Source organism: Aethalodelphis obliquidens, unplaced genomic scaffold, assembly GCF_003676395.1.
Source record: "Aethalodelphis obliquidens isolate GAN/ISIS:26980383/991018 unplaced genomic scaffold, ASM367639v1 scaffold6, whole genome shotgun sequence".
Classification (NCBI taxonomy): Eukaryota; Metazoa; Chordata; class Mammalia; order Artiodactyla; family Delphinidae; genus Aethalodelphis; species Aethalodelphis obliquidens.
In genome coordinates this window covers 6,936,970-6,964,569 of record NW_020837950.1, presented here as the reverse complement: position 1 = coordinate 6,964,569, position 27,600 = coordinate 6,936,970, and the positions used below count along the sequence as shown (strand labels likewise).

The following is a 27,600-nucleotide window of genomic DNA, read 5'->3' as shown; positions in this document are numbered from 1 at the left end:
TACTAGATAGATTATGGTACAAATACATTCCCTAATATCATGCAACATTTAATGATATTTTTAAAAAGTAGTTAAGTGGAATAACAGTCATGATATAATAAGTAGAAAGACACAATGTTATAAAAATATGTATAATATTAATAGTATAACATTTGGGAAAACTATGTACATGAAGTTATTAAAATGGTAGTTAACAATGGTGACCACTGGATAATCATAATCTAGAATATTAATTTTTTCTTTTGCCTAAATGGAAATTCTAATTTTCCAATATTGGTCATGTATTTCTTTTATAATAAGGAAAAAAAATCCTATTTTAATGAAAGATTTTTAGAAATAAAATAGCATAGGGTCACCATTTGCAACTTAAAATAAGTATGGGTTCATACACAGAACTTTCCTGGCCCTTCTTCTTCTGTATCGATCTAATTTGTTATTTTTTAGACATCTTCCCCACTAGGTTTTATACTTCTCCAAAGGAAAGAGGCCATATATATTCTAACTTAGTAGCCAATGTACCAACTTTCGCAATACAAGTCTTACATAAATAAAAGACAAATAAGACCATAAAATAAAAATTTAAATTTGTTTTTTTCAACTCAAGAAATAGTAAAATTATTTTAATAATTTTTGGAGGTTCAGAGGTTATTTTAATTTCTTTATTCTAAGAGCTTTAACTTCCTATTCATGGGGCAAGTGAGCATTCTGGATCAAAGAAGTACAGAGTTGAAAATAATATTTATTTATAATTTTTAATTTTACCTCTGCTAGTGTTGAATCAAAACTTACCTAAATTCTATATTATTTTAAAATAAAGCCTGTGAAAAGAAATAGATTTTAGAGTATTTAATGAAAACAATAAATCTTAACATAATATGCAAAAGAAAAGAAATTAAAACTATGGCAACAAACTTTAAAATATTGTACAAACCAAAAAAAATAAACTTAATGTGTTTGCTGTTTCATAATTCCTAAAAATAATATAGCTGGCAAGGAGTGACCGTTTCCTGTTAATATAGTAAGAGGAAAAAACACGGTTAATTTGATATGTAGAAGCTATGCTTGAGGCTTTATTTCCTTAGATCTGGAAGCAGTAGGAACAGAAAAGAGAGAAAAGGAAGGAGAGGAATGAGAGGGAAGAGAGAGAGAGAGAGAAAGGCAGAGGCAGAGACAAAGAGAGATGGAAAGATAAACCTATGAACATTAGCACCTATTGTATGAACCATGCTGAAGAAATGAGCTCCTTGCAAGAAATTCATGGAGAAAAAAATTCTCTCTGAGCACCAGCTTTCTCAATATATCTAGAATGTTTAAACCCAAGTTATATGTCTAGGGAGTTTATTGTCAAAAACAAGTCTGATAAAATAAGGGAAAATAAAAAATATTAAACTTCAGTTCTCACCATTCTCAAATAGATTATTTAACTATACCTCACCCCCTATACACACATTTGATGCTTGGCCATTCCATTTGAACGATAGAACAAAATTTGGTTTCTGGGAAAATCTCTTATATCCTGTACTGTATTTCCATACAATAATGATTAATGTTTATAACTTTCGTAGTTCCATCTACGCTTTTAAAGAATATTTTTTCTTTTATAGGGAGCAGTTGGATTTTCCTTTTCCTGTAAAAGGAGTCTGAAAAGGGTCATTATTGTTAAATATTTCTATACTGGACAGAAAGAAAACAACTTGTCTTTTGCTAAATTAATTTAATCCTATTTGTGTACTGCTCTCCCCAGCATTGTCATCTCCAGCAGGTAGTTACTTTGGAGTCTAGCCCAGCTTGTGCCCTGGCTCCTTTATAAGTTGCCTTCCTCATAACTTGTGTTTTCACTCTTCATCCCTGTCTCCATTACCAAAACCAATCGCAATTTCATGCTGGAAGAATCTATTCAGCTTCGGAAGCATATTCTAAGACCATGTGACCTCTGACCCTGGCAGTTAGGATGATATAAACTTAAGTTCTACAGGCATGAAATGGGATCTTGTTCTTGAACAGTTTTTTATAGCTGTTTATCTCTCTGGTCTGACACTTTCAAAATGCATATATTGATAATCTCTTAAATATTGGACTATATAATGGTGTACCAGTTCCTATGAATAAACCCATGTCCAAATTATACCTGGAATTTTCAATTATAACTGTTTTCTACTTACTCCCCTTGTGTTATATACCTATAATATCATCTTGGATTCCCTGGAGCTTTCTTTGATTTTGACTTGACTCGGAGAATCGCTATAACCCTTGAACGTTGTATTTGCTACCAGAGGATAAGTGCAATTGTTTAATTATCCTGACACATTTACTTGAAAGAGTGAAAATACATAATCTTTTCAAAACCTGAAAAATTAAGAGGTTAAATACTTTAATTGCAGTCTAATAACCTCTATTAACATTTTTTGCCTTCAGTTTTGATTGTATATTTCTGTTCTGTTTACAACTAGATAGTTTTAATTAGAGATGCATAGTTGAACAGCCTCTTTCCAAGTTAATTTTTCAATCTTCATTAATGCATCTGTTATTCACTTTGCACTTAAATTCTCAAAATAGAAATTATAGGAACGATCTATTTATTGATTTATTCATTCTTTCAACATGCAATTATTAAATATCTATTTTTTGACAGTGGCACCAGGATTGAAGCCATTAATCTAACCCTGGATTTAAAAAGAAAAGAAAAGAAAGACATATCCTATTATAGAACGATATTGCTTTAGGTCTTATCAGTAATCTACAGATACTATTTTATGTAGCCAAGCTTAAAATGAAACAACCATTTTGCACCAAACAAAATTTTGCCTCATTTGAAAAAATAAAAACATTAAACCTATGTATTAATTTTGTTCCTTATCAGTAACTTAAGTTGTATGTGTAAAGAGGGAAAAAACACTTGCTTGCTTAATTACACTCAAGTCTGCTTGCTTTATTACACTCACAGTCAAAGCAATTTTGTTCATTTTATAATAATTGAATTCTAATTTTCCTGCATTGTTTAGTTAAAATAGTCTTCTATGTAAACTGCTCCTTAATCCCTAGTATGACAATGCTTCTCTTTTAATAAACACTATCAAATATTCCACAGTTTTTTTTTTCTTATACGTGCTTTAGTATCACCAATTTTAATAGTAATTTCACTTAATTAGCTTTTTAAAAAAACTATCCCTGTCCAAGGTTACAAGTGTCTAATTTGCCCCACTGGGAAAACTGAATATTTAATACCATGAAACTTTTATATAGGAAGATCATCATAGAAGCCTCTTGATAGCCATTCTTGTCAAAATATTTCTGGAATACTAATTCAGTCTTGAATTCTACTTCTTCTTTAATGACCACATTTTTCTTTAATGAATTCATTCAAATTGAAAACAAAAGCCCCAAATAAAACATACGCAATGCAGGAAAATTTAGACTTCCACATGCCCAAATGGGCTTATCTAAGTATTGGTTAATTAGAGACTGAATATTTTATGATTTTTTTAAAGAGAAAATTAACATTTTAGTAAGGCATTACTTTATGAAATCTTATATTTGCATAATGTTAAATCAATACACACAGGTATATAGAATGTTTTATCTTTACAAAAACCAAGAGGTTGTATACAAATTTGTTTGGGGTAGAAGTAATACTAAAACACTCTTTGAAACTTTCTCTTCCCTTGCTTTATCTTCATTTTCTTGCCAACTATGCTGTTTAATTTACTACCTCAATTTCATCTTTCAGGTCCTTAAATATATTGGGTTGGCCAAAAAGTGCCTTTGGTTTTTTAAGTCAAAATAAAAGGCACATTTTTCATTTTCACCAAGAACTTTATGGAACAATGTATTCGCCCTTTTGTTCCACTACCTTCTGCCATTTTTCAGGCAACTTTATAATTCCGTTTTCCCAAAACTTTTAATCTTTTTGAGCAAAGAACTGTTCCAGGTGCCTTTTACAGTCTTCCAGGGAATTGAAATTTTTTTCCAGAATTTTGTAAAGACCGAAATAAATGCAAATCTGAAGGTGCAGTCTCTGGTGAATATGGCAGAAGAATCAGAACTTCCCAGCCAAGCTGTAACAGTTTTTGCCTGGTCATCAAAGAAACATGTGGTCTTGTGTTATCCAGATGGAAGATTATGCATTTTCCGTTGACTAATTCTGGATGCTTTTCGTCAAGTGCTGCTTTTAGTTGATCTAATTGAGAGCAGTACTTGTTGGAATTAATTGTTTGGTTTTCCAGAAGGAGCTCATAACAGAGGACTCCATTCCAATCCCACCATGTACACAACATCACCTTCTTTGGATGAAGACCGGCCTTTGGTGTGGTTGGTGGTTGTTCATTTCACTTGCCCCACCATCTCTTCTGTTCCACATTATTGTACAGTATCCACTTTTCATCGCCCGCAACAATTTGTTTTAAAAACGGAATGTTTTCATTACGTTTCTGTAGAGAATCACACACAGAAATACGGTCAAGAAGGTTTTTTTCACTTAACTTATGTGGAACCCAAACATCAAAGTGATTAACATAACCAGGCTGGTGCAAATGATTTTCAATGCTTGATTTGGATATTTTGAGTATGTCGGCTATCTCTCACGTGGTATAATGTTGATTGTTCTCAGTGAATGTCTTGATTTGATCCCTATCAACTTCAACTGGTCTACCCTACCGTGGGGCATTGTCCAGAGAGAAATCTCCAGCACGAAACTTCACAAACCACTTTTGACAGGTTTGTTCAGTCACAGCACCTTTTCCATACACTGCACAAATCTTTTTTTGCATTTCAGTTGCATTTTTACCTTTCTTGAAATAATAAAGCATAATATGCCAAAAATGTTGCTTTTTTTCTTCCACCTTCGGTATTAAAATGGCTACACAAAAATTCATCAATTTGGTAAGTTTTGTTTTTTTAATGCATGCTGATATGATAGCTGTCACAATACAATCTAACAAAATTGTTTCAAATTAAAGACAACTAAGAGCTACCAGAGCCATCTTACAGAACGAACATTTTGGCCAACCCAATATATGTTCCTCAAGGTCTGATATTTGTTTTTTTTCCCTTCTCTCTTTAATTTAACACTGCTTTTCCAATTCCTCGGAGGTTTAGCTAATCCCTGGAAAATAGTTGCTCCAGCCCTTTCTCCTGACAGTTGGCTCCTATTTTCAGACTCTCTAATTCAACTTATCCCAAGCCAGTTCATATTTATTTGCACTAAGGCAACACAGATGTCCATTATGGTGTGACCAAAATGCTGTCAGTACGGTACTCAATATAGGCAGCTGTGAAAGTTAATGACAATCATGTGAACATCATATTGAGTAAGAGAAAAACTGAGCACAGCTGTAATACTATAAGAATAAGCAGACATAGACAAGTATATAATGATGGTTATTCAGGCATAAAGTGGTTAAGATCAGTAATAAAGAGACAATTTATTGTGATAATGAATAAATGAAGTTAGGGAGAAAAATCATCAAAAGGTTAGAGAATTATCTTTGCATGGTGTTATGGGCTAAATGCTGTCCTCCCAAAATTCATATGTTGAAGCCCTAACCCCCAGTACCTCAGAATGTGACTGTATTTGAAGATAGGGCCTTTAAATAGATGATTAAGTTAAAATGAGGTCTTTAGGGTGGACCCAAATCCAATCTGACTGCTGTCTTTATAGAAGGGAAAATTTGGATACACAAAGAGCACCAGGGAAACACATGCACTGAAGAAAGCCCATGTAATGACACAGTGAGAAGGTGGCCATCTGCAAACCAAGGAGAAAGGCCTGAGAAGAAAGCAAAGTTGCTGACACCTTGATTTGGACTTCTGTCCTTAAGAACTGGAGACATAAATGTCTGAAATATCTGTTGTTTCAGCCAGCAGTCTCTGGCACTTTGTTACAGCAGCCTGAGAGAGTAACACAGGTGACCAAATCAGAGGAGATGAACATAAAACATGATTGAGCTCATTGAATGGGACCAAGTAGTTTGACTCACAGAAATGGGATCATTAGGGTTTGGAACAGCACATTTTCAACGTATTTTAAATAATGTCTGTGGGTTATATTGGAGTTATTAATTATGTCTTTCAAATGGTAATGAAAACTATTTATTCTGTGTATAAGCATAGTTACAGACTTTTCCATTTTCCATCCTAAATGACCTTTCCTTGACATTTTCTCATATTCTCTCTTGCTCATATTTCTCTTTTACTCTCTTCCTTCTCTACCACCAAACTCTTACCTCATTCTCTTCTAAGTCAAGTTTCTCAAAATAGTAGTTCATAAAATTAACCTGCATTCCCACTTACTCACCATCACCTTGAAATCCACACATGATTGCATGTCTATCACTGCAGAACCCATATTTCTAGCTCTGTGACAAGAAGTTGGATAGGAAACCAATTTTGAGGATGGAGGAGAGATGTATGATTCAGGTGTTATTTTCTTTCTTTCACTTTTCCACTGAATTTCACCTAACAGAGATAACCAGTACCATATAACCAACACCAGTGGGCCCAATTTATTCCATTTATCACTGGATTCTCATGTATGTTGACAACTGATTATTAGTTCCTTCTTTTCCATTCTCTTTTCTTCCTCAGATTATACAATATCATCTTCTCCCTGGTTCTTCTCCTACCCTCTGACTTTTCGGAGTATGTCCCTTTTCTGCATTTCTCTTTCTTCCACCTGTATTTTACATGCATTGATCTCATTATAAATACCATCTGATTCTCAGATCTGTGTTCCTCTTAATCTGCATCTTCCTTGGATCATTTATTGAGGCTTTAAGCTATATTTTATACTGCTTGCACTCTTCCCTCCCCAATTTGCATCTATTTCCAGTCATAACTTCTTCCTGGAAATTAAAATCCAAATCATTACTGGACGGTTCCTCCTGAATGTGCCTTCAGCATCTGAGGGCACATATGGCTATATTCCCTATCTCAAAAAATGACTCTACCATCTGCAAAATCATCTCTATACCTTGGAGTCAGCCTATGCACAACCAACGAACCACTAATTGCATCTGTTGCCCTGAACTCATTCAGAATTAGTTATCAGAAATTATTCACATATTCTTTCTATTATTGTGGTATATATATACTCCAGAACTCTATGCCAGATAACTATTTTTAATATTCATTACTTACCATATTTATGGGATCAACTGGTCCAATGCTGTTTACGTAAACATCAGTTTCAATTACTGTGGGCCTCACTGCAAAATACCAATATAAAGAATGGTCAACTGAAAACAGAACTACCATACGACCCAGCAATCCCACTACTGGGCATATACCCTGAGAAAACCATAATTCAGAAAGAGTCATGTACCACAATGTTCATTGCAGCTCTATTTACAGTAGCCAGGACATGGAAGCAACCTAAGTGTCCATCAACAGATGAATGGATAAAGAAGATGTGGCATATACTCATTAATTACTCACTATTAGCTATTAATAGCTATATGAGCTAATAGTAAGTAATTAGCTAATGTAGCTAATAGTGATCTTTATAAGACATCTGGTTCTTACTTCAAGACCATTTCAACTTAAAATCGCCCACTCGTTCCTCTTAAATAAGACATCTCGATGGACTTATGACTAATCAGCCCATGCCTAACATAACTGAGGTTTCATACATTTGGTATTTTTTAATTTTTGGGGGGGGGCCTGCACCGACTCAGCTATGGCCTTAGAAAGGCCCTGTCACAGTCAGATAAATTGTAGCTGGACCTGTGTGTATTTTTAATTGGACTAGCACAACCAACAGGTGTTATTTAATTAATGGTTACAGGACATAGTACTCTATTATTCCCCCCGGGCTCAAAAAACCCTATCTCATAGAGGTTTAAACCCCCCTTCCCCCTTACAAAACTGATCGTCTGCTTTAATATTCACCACCCCCCTACAGTGCTTCGTCCCTAGATCTACGCGCACTTTTTTTAATAAATCAATACTAAATCTGACACAAGCCCCATAATGAAATTATACAAATAATTTTCTACTCCACAAGTTAATGTAGCTTAAAATTTTATAAAGCAAGACACTGAAAATGTCTAGATGGGCATTATTGCCCCATCAACACAAAGGTTTGGTCCTGGCCTTTCTATTAGTTCTTAGCAGACTTACACATGCAAGCATCCGCATCCCAGTGAGAATGCCCTCCAAATCATTAAAGACTAAAAGGAGCGGGCATCAAGCACACTACACTAGTAGCTCATAACGCCTTGCTTAGCCACACCCCCACGGGATACAGCAGTGACAAGAATTAGGCTATGAACGAAAGTTTGACCTAGCCATGCTAATTAGGGTTGGTAAATTTCGTGCCAGCCACCGCGGTCATACGATTGACCCAAATTAATAGACACCCGGCGTAAAGAGTGTCAAGGAACGATATAAAAATAAAGTCAAACCTTAATTAAGCTGTAAAAAGCCATAATTAAAATTAAGTTAAACTACGAAAGTAACTTTACCATAAACTGAGTACACGACAACTAAGACCCAAACTGGGATTAGATACCCCACTATGCTTAGTCGTAAACTTAAATAGTCCTAAAACAAGACTATTCGCCAGAGTACTATCGGCAACAGCCCAAAACTCAAAGGACTTGGTGCTTCATATCCTTCTAGAGGAGCCTGTTCTGTAAACGATAAACCACGATTAACCTCACCAATCCTTGCTACTTCAGTCTATATACCGCCATCTTCAGCAAACCCTAAAAAAGGAACGAAAGTAAGCACAACTATTGCACGTAAAAACGTTAGGTCAAGGTGTAACCTATGGATTGGGAAGAAATGGGCTACATTTTCTATAATAAGAACACCCCTTAAACTTAGACGAAAGTTTTTATGAAACCTAAAAACTAAAGGAGGATTTAGCAGTAAATTAAGAATAGAATGCTTAATTGAATAAGGCCATGAAGCACGCACACACCGCCCGTCACCCTCCTCAAGTGCCATAGCAAAGCCCCAGATCGCTAACCCATGCTAAGCAAGCGTACAAGAGGAGACAAGTCGTAACAAGGTAAGCATACCGGAAGGTGTGCTTGGATAAACAAGATGTAGCTTAAACAAAGCATCTAGTTTACACCTAGAAGATTCCACAACTCGTGCACATCTTGAACTATATCTAGCCCATACCCCTCCTCATCACTACTACTATAAGCCAATCAAATAAAACATTTACCATACATCTAAAGTATAGGAGATAGAAATTTAATTATCAATGGCGCTATAGAGAAAGTACCGTAAGGGAAAGATGAAAGAATTATTAAAAGTAGAAAAAAGCAAAGTTTACCCCTTGTACCTTTTGCATAATGATTTAACTAGTAATAATTTAGCAAAGAGACCTTAAGTTAAATTACCCGAAACCAGACGAGCTACTTATGAGCAGTAACTAGAACAAACTCATCTATGTGGCAAAATAGTGAGAAGACTTGTAGGTAGAGGTGAAAAGCCTAACGAGCCTGGTGATAGCTGGTTGTCCAAGAAAGGAATTTCAGTTCAACATTAAACAATACTAAAAACCATATTAAGTTTCAACGTATGTTTAACTGTTAGTCTAAAAAGGTACAGCTTTTTAGAAATGGATACAACCTTTACTAGAGAGTAACATAAAACTTAAACCATAGTTGGCCTAAAAGCAGCCACCAATTAAGAAAGCGTTCAAGCTCAACAACAAAAACAAGTTTTAATTTCAACAATAAATAAAATAACTCCTAGCCTATTGGACTAATCTATTTAACTATAGAAGAAATACTGTTAATATGAGTAACAAGAAAAATTTTCTCCTTGCACAAGCTTATATCAGTAACTGATAATATACTGATAGTTAACAGCTAATAAATATAACCCAACACTAAACTATTTATTAACCATACTGTTAATCCAACACAGGTGTGCACTAAGGAAAGATTAAAAAGAGTAAAAGGAACTCGGCAAACACAAACCCCGCCTGTTTACCAAAAACATCACCTCTAGCATAACTAGTATTAGAGGCACTGCCTGCCCAGTGACAATCGTTAAACGGCCGCGGTATCTTGACCGTGCAAAGGTAGCATAATCACTTGTTCTCTAAATAAGGACTTGTATGAATGGCCACACGAGGGTTTTACTGTCTCTTACTCTTAATCAGTGAAATTGACCTCCCCGTGAAGAGGCGGGGATAACACAATAAGACGAGAAGACCCTATGGAGCTTTAATTAATCAACTCAAAAAGCATAAAATAATACCACCAAGGGATAACAAAGCTTTATATGAGCTGACAATTTCGGTTGGGGTGACCTCGGAGTATAAAAAACCCTCCGAGTGATTAAAACTTAGGCCTACCAGCCAAAGTATAGTATCACTTATTGATCCAAAATTTTGATCAACGGAACAAGTTACCCTAGGGATAACAGCGCAATCCTATTCTAGAGTCCATATCGACAATAGGGTTTACGACCTCGATGTTGGATCAGGACATCCTAATGGTGCAGCAGCTATTAAGGGTTCGTTTGTTCAACGATTAAAGTCCTACGTGATCTGAGTTCAGACGGGAGTAATCCAGGTCGGTTTCTATCTATTACGCATTTCTCCCAGTACGAAAGGACAAGAGAAATAAGGCCAACTTTAAAAAAGCGCCTTCAAACAATTAGTGACCCAGTCTCAACCTAATAATCTAGCGCAAATATACCCTGCCCAAGATCAGGGCATTGTTGAAGTGGCAGAGTACGGCAATTGCATAAAACTTAAGCTTTTATACTCAGAGGTTCAAATCCTCTCTTCAACAAATGTTTATAATTAACATTTTAACACTCATTCTTCCCATTCTTTTAGCTGTAGCATTTCTAACACTAGTAGAACGCAAAATCCTAGGCTACATACAATTCCGAAAAGGACCAAATATCGTAGGCCCATATGGCCTACTACAACCCTTCGCCGATGCAATCAAACTATTCACTAAAGAACCCTTACGACCAGCCACATCTTCCACCACCATATTTATAATTGCACCCGTACTTGCACTAACCTTAGCTCTCACAATATGAGCTCCTCTACCCATACCACACCCACTCATCAACATAAATCTAGGAGTACTCTTCATACTAGCAATATCAAGCCTAGCTGTCTACTCTATCCTATGATCCGGATGAGCTTCCAATTCAAAATACGCTCTAATCGGAGCTCTACGAGCAGTAGCACAAACAATCTCATACGAAGTAACATTAGCTATTATTCTATTATCTGTACTTCTAATAAACGGCTCCTTCACTCTATCTACACTAAACACTACACAAGAAAAACTATGACTACTCTTCCCCTCATGACCACTAGCTATAATATGATTTATCTCCACCTTAGCAGAAACTAACCGAGCCCCTTTCGACCTTACAGAAGGAGAATCAGAACTCGTATCTGGCTTTAACGTAGAATATGCTGCTGGTCCTTTCGCCCTATTCTTTCTAGCAGAATATGCCAACATTATCATAATAAATATATTCACAACTATCTTATTTCTAGGAGCATTCCACGATCCCTACACACCAGAATTATGCACAACAAACCTAATCGTCAAATCACTACTACTAACAATATCCTTCCTATGAATCCGAGCATCCTACCCCTGATTCCGATATGACCAGCTAATACACCTCCTCTGAAAAAACTTCCTCCCACTAACACTAGCTCTCTGCATATGACACATCTCATTACCCATCATAACAGCAGGCATCCCACCCCAAACATAAAATAAGAAATATGTCTGACAAAAGAATTACTTTGATAGAGTAAATAATAGAGGTTTAAGTCCTCTTATTTCTAGAATAATAGGAATCGAACCTACCCTTAAGAATTCAAAATTCTTCGTGCTACCACACTACACCATAATCTATAGTAAGGTCAGCTAAATAAGCTACCGGGCCCATACCCCGGAAATGTTGGTTCATATCCTTCCCATACTAATTAACCCATTCGTCTCTATCACCCTTACTAACAACCCTCGTCCTAAGCACAACAATTGTCACCATTAGCTCCCATTGATTGTTCGCCTGAATCGGACTAGAAATAAATATAATAGCCATCATTCCTATCATAATGAAAAAACCTAACCCCCGAGCCACAGAAGCCTCAGCCAAATACTTTCTAACACAAGCCACAGCGTCCTCATTACTCATACTAGCAATTATTATTAACCTAATACACTCCAGCCAATGAACTATCATAAAATTATTCGACCCAACAGCATCTATTCTAATAACAATAGCTCTAGCCATTAAACTAGGACTATCCCCTTTCCACTTCTGAGTACCAGAAGTTACACAAGGCATTCCCCTAAGCACAGGACTAATTCTACTTACGTGACAAAAACTCGCACCTATCTCAATCCTTTACCAAATTTCACCATCAATCAACCTACACCTAATAATTACCATATACTTTCTATCAATTCTAATCGGAGGTTGAGGTGGACTAAACCAAACACAACTCCGAAAAATTATAGCCTACTTATCAATCGCTCATATAGGATGAATAACCGCTATTTTACTGTACAATCCAGCCCTCACCATACTAAACCTATTAATTTACATTGTAATAACCTTCACTATATTTATATTACTCATCCAAAACTCCACTACCACTACACTACTATTATCCCAAACATGAAACACAATACCCGTTATAGCAACTTTTACTATACTCACCCTACTCTCCATAGGAGGACTTCCTCCACTCACAGGCTTTATACCTAAATGAATAATTATTCAAGAACTAACAAAAAACGGCACTCTCATCCTACCCACCCTCATAGCCATCACAGCTCTACTCAACCTATATTTCTACATACGCCTTACCTACTCCACAGCATTAACCCTATTCCCCTCCACCAATAACATAAAAATAAAATGACAATTCTACCCCACAAAACAAATAACCCTTCTACCAACAGCAATCGTACTATCCACAATACTTCTACCGCTCACACCAACACTCTTTGTCCTACTATAGGGGTTTAGGTTAAACAAGACCAAGAGCCTTCAAAGCCCTAAGCAAGTATAATTTTACTTAACCCCTGCCCAATAAGGATTGCAAGACTATATCTTACATCAATTGAATGCAAATCAAACACTTTAATTAAGCTAAATCCTTACTAGATTGGAGGGATACATCTCCCACGAACTTTTAGTTAACAGCTAAATACCCTAGTAAACTGGCTTCAATCTACTTCTCCCGCCGCGAGAAAAAAAGGCGGGAGAAGTCCCGGCAGGATTGAAGCTGCTTCTTTGAATTTGCAATTCAAAATGATTATTCACTACAGGACTTGGTAAAAAGAGGACTTTACCCCTGTCTTTAGATTTACAGTCTAATGCCTACTCGGCCATTTTACCTATGTTCATAAACCGATGACTATTCTCTACCAATCACAAAGACATTGGTACCCTGTATTTACTATTTGGCGCCTGGGCAGGAATAGTGGGTACTGGTCTAAGCTTGTTGATTCGTGCTGAATTAGGTCAGCCTGGCACACTTATCGGAGACGACCAGCTTTATAATGTTCTAGTAACAGCTCACGCCTTCGTAATAATTTTCTTTATGGTTATACCTATCATAATTGGGGGTTTTGGAAACTGATTAGTTCCCTTGATAATTGGGGCCCCTGACATAGCATTCCCTCGTCTAAACAACATAAGCTTCTGACTACTCCCCCCTTCCTTTCTACTACTGATAGCATCTTCGATAATTGAAGCCGGCGCAGGTACAGGCTGAACTGTATACCCTCCTCTAGCCGGAAATCTAGCACATGCAGGAGCCTCAGTAGACCTTACTATTTTCTCTCTACATTTAGCCGGTGTATCTTCAATCCTTGGAGCTATTAACTTCATTACAACTATTATTAATATAAAACCACCCGCTATAACCCAATACCAAACACCTCTCTTCGTCTGATCAGTCTTGGTCACAGCAGTCTTACTTTTACTATCATTACCTGTCTTAGCAGCCGGAATTACTATACTATTGACTGATTGAAATCTAAACACAACCTTTTTCGACCCGGCAGGAGGAGGGGACCCAATCTTATATCAACACTTGTTCTGATTTTTTGGCCATCCCGAAGTATACATTCTAATTCTACCCGGTTTTGGAATAATTTCACATATCGTTACTTATTATTCGGGGAAAAAAGAACCTTTTGGGTATATGGGAATAGTATGAGCTATAGTTTCTATTGGTTTCCTGGGTTTCATTGTATGAGCTCATCATATGTTTACAGTTGGAATAGACGTAGATACACGAGCATATTTTACATCAGCTACTATAATTATCGCAATTCCTACAGGAGTAAAAGTTTTCAGTCGACTGGCAACACTTCACGGAGGAAGTATTAAATGATCTCCCGCCCCAATATGAGCTCTGGGCTTTATTTTCTTATTCACAGTAGGGGGTTTAACCGGTATTATCCTAGCTAACTCATCCCTAGATATCATTCTCCACGACACCTATTATGTGGTTGCTTATTTTCACTATGTGCTTTCAATAGGAGCTGTCTTTGCCATCATAGGAGGCTTCGTCCACCGATTTCCACTATTTTCAGGGTATACACTCAACCCAACATGAACAAAAATCCAATTCATAATTATATTCGTAGGTGTAAATATGACATTCTTCCCACAACACTTCCTAGGCCTATCTGGAATACCTCGCCGATATTCCGACTATCCAGATGCTTACACAACATGAAATACCATCTCATCAATAGGCTCATTTATCTCACTAACAGCAGTCATACTAATAATCTTCATTATCTGAGAAGCATTCGCATCTAAACGAGAAGTCTTAGCAGTAGACCTCACTTCCACAAACCTTGAATGACTAAACGGATGTCCTCCACCATACCACACATTCGAAGAACCGGTATACGTTAACCTAAAATATTCAAGAAAGGAAGGAATCGAACCCCCTCTAATCGGTTTCAAGCCAACATCATAACCATTATGTCTTTCTTTATGAGCGAGATATTAGTAAAGTCTTACGTAACTTTGTCAAAGTTAAATCACAAGTGAAAATCCTGTATATCTCCATGGCATATCCCTTTCAACTAGGCTTACAAGACGCAGCATCACCTGTTATAGAAGAACTTCTACAGTTTCATGACCACGCATTAATGATCGTCTTCTTAATTAGCTCCTTAGTTCTTTATATCATTACACTAATACTTACAACCAAATTAACTCACACTAGTACAATAGACGCCCAAGAAGTAGAGACTATTTGAACTGTCCTCCCAGCCATTATTTTAATCATAATCGCCCTACCTTCTCTACGAATTCTCTACATAATAGACGAAATTAACAATCCCTCTCTTACCGTAAAAACAATAGGACACCAATGATACTGAAGCTATGAGTATACCGACTACGAAGACCTAAACTTTGACTCATACATAATTCCAACCTCAGATCTAAAACCAGGTGAACTACGATTATTAGAAGTAGATAATCGAATGGTTCTACCCATACAAATGACAATCCGAATACTAGTCTCCTCAGAAGATGTATTGCACTCATGAGCTGTCCCTTCCCTAGGCCTAAAAACAGACGCAATTCCTGGCCGCCTAAACCAAACAACCCTAATATCAACACGACCTGGCCTGTTCTATGGACAATGTTCAGAAATTTGTGGCTCAAATCACAGCTTTATACCAATCGTTCTCGAACTAGTACCTTTAGAGAATTTTGAAAAATGATCTGCATCCATATTATAATTTCACTAAGAAGCTAAACTAGCGTTAACATTTTAAGTTAAAGATTGAGAGTTATAAACTCCCCTTAGTGATATGCCATAACTAGATACATCAACATGGCTCCTTACCATTCTCTCTATGATCTTCACCCTATTTGCACTACTTCAACTAAAAATTTCAAAGCACTTCTACTCTCCCTCCCCTAAACCAGTGGACACCAAACTACAAAAACAACAAACCCCTTGAAACTACACATGAACGAAAATCTATTTGCCTCTTTCATAATCCCAGTTGTACTAGGTATTCCTATTACTACTCTAATTATTATATTTCCCACCATACTATTCCCAACACCAAATCGATTAATCAATAACCGTGTAATCGCTATCCAACAATGACTTACCAAACTCACATCAAAACAACTGATAATTACACATAGCCCCAAAGGACAAACCTGATCTCTAATACTCATCTCACTTTTCCTTTTCATCGCTTCCACAAACCTTCTTGGAATATTACCTCACTCATTCACACCTACTACTCAACTCTCTATAAATTTAGGTATAGCTATTCCATTATGAGCTGGCACCGTCTTTATCGGCTTCCGTAATAAGACAAAAATATCTCTAGCCCACCTTTTACCATTAGGCACACCCACTTTCCTAATTCCCATGCTAGTAATAATCGAAACTATTAGCCTATTTATTCAACCCTTAGCTCTAGCAGTACGGCTAACAGCGAACATCACAGCAGGTCACCTATTACTACACCTAATTGGAAGTGCAACTCTTGCATTAACAAGCATTAGTCTATTCACAGCCCTCATCACATTTATTATCCTCACTCTATTAGTCATCCTCGAATTCGCTGTAGCCCTGATCCAGGCCTACGTATTCACCCTACTAGTAAGCCTATACTTGCAAGACAATACATAATGACCCACCAAACCCACTCATATCATATAGTAAATCCCAGTCCTTGATCACTTACAGGAGCTCTCTCAGCATTTCTCATAACATCAGGCCTAATCATATGATTCCATTTCAACTCAATAATTTTACTGACTTTAAGTTTTTTAACAAATATCCTAACAATATACCAATGATGACGAGACATCATCCGAGAAAGTACTTTCCAAGGCCACCACACACCAACCGTTCAAAAAGGACTTCGTTATGGCATAATCCTATTTATCTTATCAGAAGTCCTATTTTTTACAGGCTTCTTCTGAGCCTTTTACCACTCAAGCCTTGCCCCTACTCCCGAACTAGGAGGCTCCTGACCACCAACAGGTATCCACCCCTTAAATCCACTAGAAGTCCCACTCCTCAATACTTCCGTACTATTAGCTTCTGGTGTATCTATCACTTGAGCCCACCATAGTCTCATAGAAGGTGACCGCAAACACATACTCCAAGCCCTCCTTATTACAATTATACTTGGCCTCTATTTCACCCTACTCCAAGCATCAGAATACTATGAAGCCCCATTTACAATCTCAGACGGAGTCTACGGCTCTACTTTCTTCGTAGCCACAGGCTTCCACGGACTACATGTCATCATCGGATCCACCTTCCTTATCGTCTGCTTCATACGCCAAATAATGTTCCTCTTCACATCAAATCACCACTTTGGCTTCGAAGCCGCTGCTTGATATTGACATTTCGTAGACGTCGTATGATTATTCCTCTATGTATCAATCTATTGATGAGGCTCATAGTCCTTTTAGTATTAATAAGTACAACTGACTTCCAATCAGTTAGTTTCGGTACACTCCGAAAAAGAACAATAAACCTTCTATTAACGTTACTAACGAATACAACCCTAGCCCTACTACTTATTGCTTTTTGACTCCCCCAACTAAACGTCTATGCAGAAAAAACTAGCCCTTACGAATGTGGCTTTGATCCAATAGGATCTGCTCGCCTACCCTTTTCCATAAAATTCTTCCTAGTAGCAATTACTTTCCTCCTCTTTGACCTAGAAATCGCTCTCCTACTCCCCTTACCTTGAGCAATCCAAACAAATAATTTAACAACAATACTTCTTATGGCCTTATTTCTAATCTCTCTACTAGCAGCTAGCCTAGCCTATGAGTGAACCCAAAAAGGCCTAGAATGAGATAAATATGATACTTAGTTTAAAGTAAAACAAGTGGTTTCGACCCACTAGACTGTGATCTAAACTCACAAGTACCAAATGTCTCTAGTCCACATTAATATTCTAATCGCCTTTACAGTATCCCTCACAGGCTTATTAATGTACCGATCCCACCTAATATCTGCATTATTATGTCTAGAAGGCATAGTACTATCATTATTCATCTTAGCAGCCCTCACAATCCTAAACACACACTTCACCCTGGCCAACATGATACCAATCATTCTCTTAGTATTCGCAGCCTGCGAAGCAGCTATTGGACTAGCCTTACTAGTCATAGTCTCCAACACATATGGTACTGACTATGTACAAAACCTTAACCTCCTCCAATGCTAAAATTTATTATTCCTACTATCATACTTATACCTCTGACTTGATTATCGAAAAGTAATTTTATCTGAATCAATACTACAGCCCATAGTCTATTAATTAGCTTTACAAGTTTACTTCTACTTAATCAATTTAACGATAATAGTCTTAACTACTCTTTAACATTCTTCTCTGACCCCCTTTCCGCACCACTCTTAATACTAACAATATGACTCCTCCCCTTAATACTAATAGCAAGTCAATCTCACCTCCTAAAAGAACCACTTGCCCGAAAAAAACTCTACATTACAATACTAGTTATACTACAAATCCTCTTAATTATAACCTTCACTGCTATAGAACTAATTATGTTTTATATTACATTTGAAGCCACATTGATTCCTACTCTCATCATCATCACCCGTTGAGGCAACCAAACAGAACGACTTAACACAGGACTTTATTTCTTATTCTATACACTCATAGGATCTCTCCCTCTACTAGTAGCATTAACATATTTACAAAATACAGTAGGCTCCCTAAACTTCCTACTGTTACAGTACTGAGCTCAACCATTATCAACCTCCTGATCTAACACTTTCATATGACTAGCTTGCATAATAGCCTTTCTAGTAAAAATACCCCTTTATGGGTTACATCTTTGATTACCCAAAGCACACGTAGAAGCCCCCATTGCAGGCTCAATAGTCCTTGCAGCTGTACTACTAAAACTCGGAGGCTATGGAATACTACGAATCACATCAATTCTTAACCCCCTAACAGAACATATAGCCTACCCTTTCCTTGTATTGTCCCTATGAGGAATAATCATAACCAGTTCTATCTGCCTACGCCAAACAGATCTAAAATCACTAATCGCATATTCCTCAGTCAGCCACATAGCACTCGTCATTGCAGCTGTCCTTATCCAAACCCCTTGAAGTTACATAGGAGCTACCGCCTTAATAATTGCCCATGGCCTTACATCCTCTATACTATTCTGTCTAGCAAACTCAAACTACGAACGCATTCATAGCCGAACCATAATCCTAGCACGAGGCCTACAAATCTTTTTTCCACTAATAGCTACTTGATGACTATTAGCATGCTTAACAAACCTCGCCCTACCCCCTACCATTAATCTGATCGGAGAACTACTCGTAATTATGTCAACCTTCTCATGATCAAACCTCACTATTATCCTTATAGGAGTAAACATTGTAATCACAGCCCTCTACTCCTTATACATACTAATCATAACACAACGTGGCAAACACACACACCATATTAATAATCTCACCCCTACTTTTACACGAGAACATGCCTTAATAGCCCTACACATTATCCCCCTCCTACTCCTGTCACTAAACCCTAAAATCATTCTAGGACCTCTTTATTGTAAGTATAGTTTAAAAAAACCATTAGTTTGTGAAACTAAAAACAGAAGATAAAACCTTCTTACTTACCGAAAAAGAATTGCAAGAACTGCTAATTCATGCGCTCCACACTTAACAATGTGGCTTTTTCAAGCTTTTAAAGGATAGTAGTTATCCATTGGTCTTAGGAACCAAAAAATTGGTGCAACTCCAAATAAAAGTAATAAACTTATTTACTTCTTCCACCCTACTTACACTACTTATACTAATCGCCCCCGTTACAGCATCTAGTACAGACTTCTACAAAAACAATAAGTACCAACATTATGTAAAAAACATAACCCTCTTTGCTTTCATCACCAGCCTGATCCCAATAATAATATTTATCCACACAAATCAAGAAGTACTCATCTCAAACTGACACTGAATCACCATCCATACTCTTAAATTAACACTCAGCTTTAAAATGGACTACTTTTCACTTATATTTATGCCCGTAGCACTATTCATTACATGATCTATTGTAGAATTTTCAATATGATATATGCACTCCGACCCCTACATCAACCAATTCTTCAAGTATCTACTCATCTTCCTCATCACTATACTTATCCTCGTCACAGCTAACAACCTCTTCCAATTATTTATTGGGTGAGAAGGAGTAGGAATCATATCTTTCCTACTAATTGGTTGATGGTTCGGACGAACAGATGCTAATACAGCCGCTCTTCAAGCAATCCTATATAATCGTATCGGAGACATTGGATTCCTTTTATCCATAGCCTGATTCCTACATAATACAAATGCATGAGATTTACAACAAATCTTTACACTTAACCAAAATCCCCCAATCCTCCCTCTCATAGGACTTACATTAGCCGCTAATGTAGCTAATAGTGAGTAATTAATAGTGAGTTTAATAGCTAATAGTGAGTTTAATAGTTAATATTTAATAGCTAATAAAAAGAAATGAAATTGAGTTATTCATAGTGAGGTGGATGGACTTAGAGTCTGTCATACAGAGTGAAGTAAGTCAGAAACAGGAAAACAAATACCATATGCTAACACATATATGTGGACTCTAAAAAAACAAAAATAAAAACAAATGGTTCTGGAGAACCTAGGGGCAGGACAGGAATAAAGACACAGACATAGAGAATGGAGTTGAGGACACAGGGAGGGGGAAGGGTAAGCTGGGACGAAGTGAGAGAGGGCATGGACTTATATATACTACCAAATGTAAAATAGATAGCTAGTGGGAAGCAGCCGCATAGCACAGGGAGATCAGCTCAGTGCTTTGTGACCACCTAGAGGGGTGGGATAGGGAGGCTAGGAGGGAGACACAAGAGGGAGGAGATATAGGGATATATGTATACATATGGCTGATTCATTTTGTTATAAAGCAGAAACTAACACACCATTGTAAAGCAATTATACTCCAATAAAGATGTTAAAAAAAAAGAAAAAGAATGGTCAAAGATATAATCATAGGTTGTCTTAAATAAATCTTATTTAAATAAATTTTAAAAACTATTACTATTTTACACTTTCAAGAATAAAACATTCTCATTATTAAATGAGGAAGCATGGCCCATTATATAAACACAACAACAATTTCATTTCACAAATAAATTATGTAACTAAAAATTACCATTTTTGACTAAAAACCTCCCAGTGTACAGCCTAAAACTGTCTAAATCATCCATTAAAACTAAGGAAGTTTATTCAGTTAAAAATGCTAGGTAATTTTCTCTGCAATAGTCATAGAATTTTAGGATTAGATGGATTTTAGAGCCTAAACATTGTTATGTTATCCTACTTAGTGCATATCATGATGTGCTAGCAAATGTTAACAAACTTGCTCTTGGACTGGGAGAAAACAAGCCCCGATTTGTACCTTTTGCTGATTTCAATGTTGTAAATACTCCCACAATGAACGATTTAAAGACACCAGTGTGAAGTCACTGAATACAGAGTCGGGACGATATATAATGAGTGGTTATTGTGAGCCAGTATAAGCTAGTTCGGCACACACTAGAGCTTGAAGCATAGTTATGATGATTAAAGGAGGTGACAGATCTGAAGCGTCTACACCCAGGTCTGATTCTTGTGAGGAGCTTCATTAAATTTGTTCACACCTCCTTCCTCTCTTGTTAACAAAATTCCTTTGGGTTGTTTATAGCTGGTTCCAGTGAAAGGTGTATTTTCATCTAATTCTTAGAATATATTGTACAGCCATCCCTGTGGACTTCATCTGTTGTGTTTTGTACGTAACCATTTGTGTTTTCCAAGTTAGTGTTTAAATGGTATATGCTGTATTCTTATATTCTATCAAAATGTGCAGCACAGGTCAGCCTTTTAAAGTTAATTGAATGATATGATTAACTACTATCTGCAATAGTGCATATTTGATTGTGATTTGGGCTTTGAACCTTTGTCAGGTATTTTTGGCTTGCTATAATGAGATTTACCATAATGATGATAACTTATACTCATGAGATTTTTTTGTTCACTATGAAAAACATTTTCACATAGTTTCTTTTTACTCCCTACCCCCCCTGCCATATAAAGCATAAAGGGTTCATTTACTGATTCAGCAAATACTTGTTGAGGAATGCATATAAAGGTTTCATAAAGAAGACAGGAAGGGAAAAAGACATTGTGAGAAGAAAATCTGTCATAGATCTCATGGAGATTTACATAGAGATAATGCAAATAAAATAAAGCAGAAAAACCACCTTGCACCCTGAAAGTTTCTATGCTAAAAGTAAGCATGTTTCCAGTACTGTATACTCAGTTATCCTTTCTGGATAAGTTTATGTGATTTCCCTTTCTGGCCCAGTACTTACCACTCTTACAATGCAGGCACTATATTAGACCTTGCAGGATGAACCCCCTCCTCTAGTACATAGCTGAATCTGCCTGTCTGAGTCCCTATCCTGTCTCAAGTCTCCCTATCTTAGTAACTTTTAGTCTGTCAGAGCTTCCAGGCTGGTAAGCTTCCATGGAAAACTTGAGGCATTTTGGAAAACAGTGCCTGTATTATTTTAAAACCATATTTATTTTTAATCTTTGAAATTATAAAAAGCCCTACACTTAGAAAAACATACAGTATTTATTTAGTTTGTTTTACCTCAAGCAAATATTTTATTACATGACATACATATTTTCTTAGCTAGAAAAATAAATGGGATATTTTAGAAATAGTTTTAGTATGCAAAACTATAGGTTTCTAGATTTACATGATACATGACAATGTAATTCGATCTAGTAGCCAACAATTAGATTTCTTAAATAAAAGTAGGTTCTATGACTTATAGAAGGTTATATAGCTTAACTTATATAGCTTAACTTAAGCTGATGACTTCTGAGATGAGTTGCTTTAATCATTTGCCATTTATGTTTGACTAGCTATGAATTGTAACCAATGAATATCATATAATTAAGCTAAATATAACTAGATTTACAGAGTGGTTTTTATGAAAGTCAATTAATAACAATAGGTTTATTAGTTTCATTTAGTATATTTATTAACAGTTATAAGCAATTAAGTGCAATGTACCAGTCTTATCTGATTAGAGTTTTTCAGTTCATCTGATAAATCAATAAAAGCTGAGTGCCTGCTCTCTATTGCATGATACTTGGGGCTGAACACCGCTTATAACAAGAACTAAATGATTTTTTTAACATCTTTATTGGAGTATAATTGCTTCACAATGATGTCTTAGTTTCTGCTTTATAACAAAGTGAATCAGCTATACATATACATATATCCCTCTTGCGTCTCCCTCCCACCCTCCTTATCCACAAAGCACTGAGCTGATCTCCCTGTGCTATGTGGCTGCTTCCCACTAGCTATCTATTTTACATTTGGTAGTATATATAAGTCCATGCCAGTCTCTCATTTCGTCCCAGCTTACCTTTCCCCCTCCCCGTGTCCTCAAGTCCATTCTCTACATCTGCGTCTTTATTCCTATTGTGCCCCTAGGTTCTCCAGAACCATTTGTTTTTGTTTTTGTTTTTTTTAGATTCCATATATATGTGTTAACATACAGTATTTGTTTTTCTCTTTCTGACTTACTTCACTCTGTATGACAGACTCTAGTTTCATCCACCTCACTACAAATAACTCAATTTTGTTTCTTTTTATGGCTGAGTAATATTCTTGAGGACATTTTTATTTACAGGACGTACTTTTCACATTTTACAGTAGAGAAAGATGTAGATATGAGTGATCTGTCCTGGTTTCTTGATATCAACATTTCCTTAGCTAACTATAAGGCAAATATATGTATGTTACAAAAATATTAACTCTGGCATTAGGGCTTGAGCCACACTATTTCATGATGCGCATACATCAAGTTCTTCTGAGATGGGACAAAAGATATATTACATCAGTAATTCCAGCGTAGAACATTGCTATTCACAGAAGATATTCAATAAATTACACAATGAACATATATTTGCAAACTATGAGCATTTTTGGGTTGTTATGTGTATCATTTTATAACTTTGAGGTGCTATCATTTGATCCAATCCTTTAAACTTCATCCCCAAAACACGACGTAGAATAAACCTGAAAGTGAATTAAAATATTTCAGATTAATTTTGAAACTACAGCTAGTGCTTATATGCTTCAAAATATAGAAAGGAAAACAACAGAAATCTGTAATTGTTCCTTAATAATGACTTATTACTGCTTTCATTGATTCATGCTATGAACAATACTTTTGGGTGAAATCACTTAAAATACAGGATTCTTAGTAATTGAGTAAGTACTTTCTTGGCTTTATGATTTTCTCAGTAGAAGGTTTGTCCAATTGCAGGATTTTAGTGATATTTAAAAAGGAAAGCACCATACTTCAATTAAAAAGTAGGAAAATGAAGCTAAAAGAAAATTGCTATTCCAAGCTTATTAAATGATGTTTAGAAAGTGGGCACACTATGTTTAATTCATCAATACACACAGAGATCAAAGATCTGTTTTTTGTGATAGTACAACAATGACTTAGAAAAGCATGTACTGCCACAGCAAATTACATTTTTGATAGATAGAGGGAAGACAGGTAAAGAGGACACTGAGTTATTTTTGCAAGGCCTCTTTCTGTGCTGTGACTTCTAAGTACTTTGCTTTAAGTATCTCACCAGAATATAAGTAAACTCCTTATATTCTTAAATATAAGAATATAAGTAAAGTGAGTATATAGAAATAGACATTCCAGGCAACTTAGTAATCCAGAAAATACAAAGAGGAAGGAAAAGAGAAAGAAAGAAAAAAACAGTGAGCTCAACATCGAGTTTCCACGTAGTTAAGGCAAAACCGAAGAGAGCTCACTCTGGGTGGGTAATTGGTTATCAATCAGAAGATATAAACTAAAATGAATTTTAAAAATATTTTCTTCATACTTATTTTTAACCATGCTGTATTCCAATAGTCTAAGATATCTTTAGCATAATATGTAGCTTTTTGGTCACCTTGGATATTAAAATTAATTTAAGTCAGTCAAAAACTCTAATCCTGGAAAATAAGATTAATGGTCTTTTCTTACTGCCCCTCAATGGTATTAAAAAAGAAACAGTCCCACTGATATGGATATTGCAGTTATACAGATTTTGAAAGAACTATGACTTATGTCTTATTGCCCTAGAACAGACAGCAGGGGTTCTCAACACAAAGATGTCATATTTGGGTCCAGATGCTTCTTCCCAGGCCTTACTAACAAGGAATGTCAACTAACATTTGCCATCTCCTTCCCTGGGTCACATATGGACAAATAGACACGTGGATACACATGGAAGAAAAGGTAGATATGGATAAATAGATACTTGAGACTGTGCTGTCTAATACCTTAGCTAGTAGATACTAACACAGATGGCTAGAAAAGATACTAACATAAATTTTGGACAGAAAAGAATGCCTACAAAGATCACTTTAATAATTATTCATATTTGTTTGTTTTCAAAGTTTTATTGAAGTACATTTGATTTATACTATTGTGTTAGTTTCAGGTGTTCAGCATAGTGATTCAGTTATTTTTTTCTGATTATATTCCATTACAGATTATTACAAGATATTGATTACAATTTTCTGTGCTATATAGTAAATCCTTGTTGCTTATCTATTTTATACATTTTATGTATAGTACTTTGTATCTGTTAATCCCATACTCCTAATTTGTCCCTCCTTCCCTCTCTCTCCCCTTTGGTAACCATAAGTTTGTCTTCTATGCCTGTGAGTCTTTTTCTGTTTTGTATATAGAGTCTTTGTATTATTTTTTAGATTCCACATATAAGTGATATCACATAGTATTTGTCTTTCTCTGTCTTACATACTTCACTAAGTATAATATTCTCTAGGTCCATCCATGTTGCTGCAAATGGCAATATTTTGTTCCTTTTTATGGCTGAGTAATATTCCTTTATATATATATTTTTATATATATGTATATATATCATATATATATATCTTATCTTCTTTAACTGATCTGTTGATAGGCACTTGGGTTGTGTCTATGTCTTGGCTATTATAAATAGTGCTGCTGTGAACACTGGGGCACATGTATCTTTTTGAATTAGGTTTTTGTTTTTTCTGGGTATGTACCAGGGAGTGGGATTGCTGGATCATATGGTAGCTCTATTTTTATTTTTTTAAGGAACCTCCATACTGTTCTCCATAGTGGAGGAAACAATTTGCATTCCCAACAACAGTGTACAAGAGATCCCTTTTCTCCACACCTTCTCCAGCATTTATTATTTGTAGACTTTTTGATGATAACCATTCTGACAAGTGTGAGGTGATACCTCATTGTGGTTTTGATTTGCATTTCTCTAATAATTAGTGATATGAGCATCTTTTCATCTGCCTCTTGGCCATCTGTATGTCTTCTTTGGAAAAATATCTATATAGGTCTTCTGCCCATTTTTTGATTGGGTTGTTTATTTTTTCAATCTTGAGTTGTATGTGCTGTTTGTATATTTTGGATATTAACTCCTTGTTGGTCGCATCGTTTGCAAATATCTTCTCCCATCCCATAAGCTGTCTTTTCGTTTTGTTGATGATTTCCTTTGCTGTGCAAAAGCTTTTGAGTTTAATTAGGTTCCATTTGTTTATTTTTGCTTTTATTTATTTTTCCTTGGGACACTGATCTAAGAAAATACTGCTACAATTTATGTCAGAGAATGTTTTGCCTATGTTCTTTTCTAAGAGTTTTATGTTGTCATGTCTTATATTTAGGTCTTTAAGCCATTTTGAGTTTATTTTTGTATATGGTACGAGGGAGTGTTCAAATTTCATTGATTTACATGTAGCTGTCCAGCTTTCCCAACATCACTTTTTGGAGAGACTTAAGTCATTTATTATGTATACTCTGAGATGAACAGATAAAATGCTACTTTGCACAGTACATATTACTACTTACATTTAAATAGAAATTAATTAAATTTAATTGAAATTTAGCCATACTAGCCACATTTCAAGTACTCAATAGTCAATAATCAATTTCAAGTATTCAGTACTCACAAATGTATGACTGTTATTAATATACATAATATATATTAAGTATATGTAAATTTAATTATTTGGAATTTCTTCTTAGGAGAATGAAAGACTGCTGTCTTATTCTGTAGTTTAATGTCTCTTTAGACAGCAGACTTATCAACCTGCTTCCACTCCTACACCTGATCAGGGGAAAAAAAAGTTGGAGAGGAGATTTAAAGAAAGACAAGTAATGGAGTATCTGCACACCCACTCTTTAGAATGTCTAGGATATTTTATTTTCTTGTGGGTACAATTCACATCAAAGGAAGATAACTGGACCAGAGGCATCTTACCAGTTTTTTGGCCACCAGCAGCACATATCTCCAGACTAGATTGTTGATGAAAGGAGCTAAGGCAGGTGGAAGATATAGAGAAGCCTCTAGATTCCCCAGGTCAAGGAATTGAACAGTATAAAATGCCTATGAACAACAACATAAAGCATTTCTACTCTATTCCTACCCTCCTACCCTCACTATTTATATGTTTGCCTCTCCAAGTGTACCAAGGGCCA

The 27,600-nt window shown here is 36.0% G+C and overlaps 1 protein-coding gene across 1 annotated transcript in view; it reads right to left on the bottom strand.

The window, feature by feature from the left end:
- Positions 1-27,600, bottom strand: part of GABRG1 (gamma-aminobutyric acid type A receptor subunit gamma1) — an 80,616-nt gene that overhangs the window by 29,599 nt on the left and 23,417 nt on the right. The window contains exon 3 of the mRNA XM_027103046.1: positions 7,135-7,202. Coding sequence (XP_026958847.1) covers positions 7,135-7,202 — 68 coding nt within the window. The remainder of the gene's footprint in view (positions 1-7,134; positions 7,203-27,600) is intronic.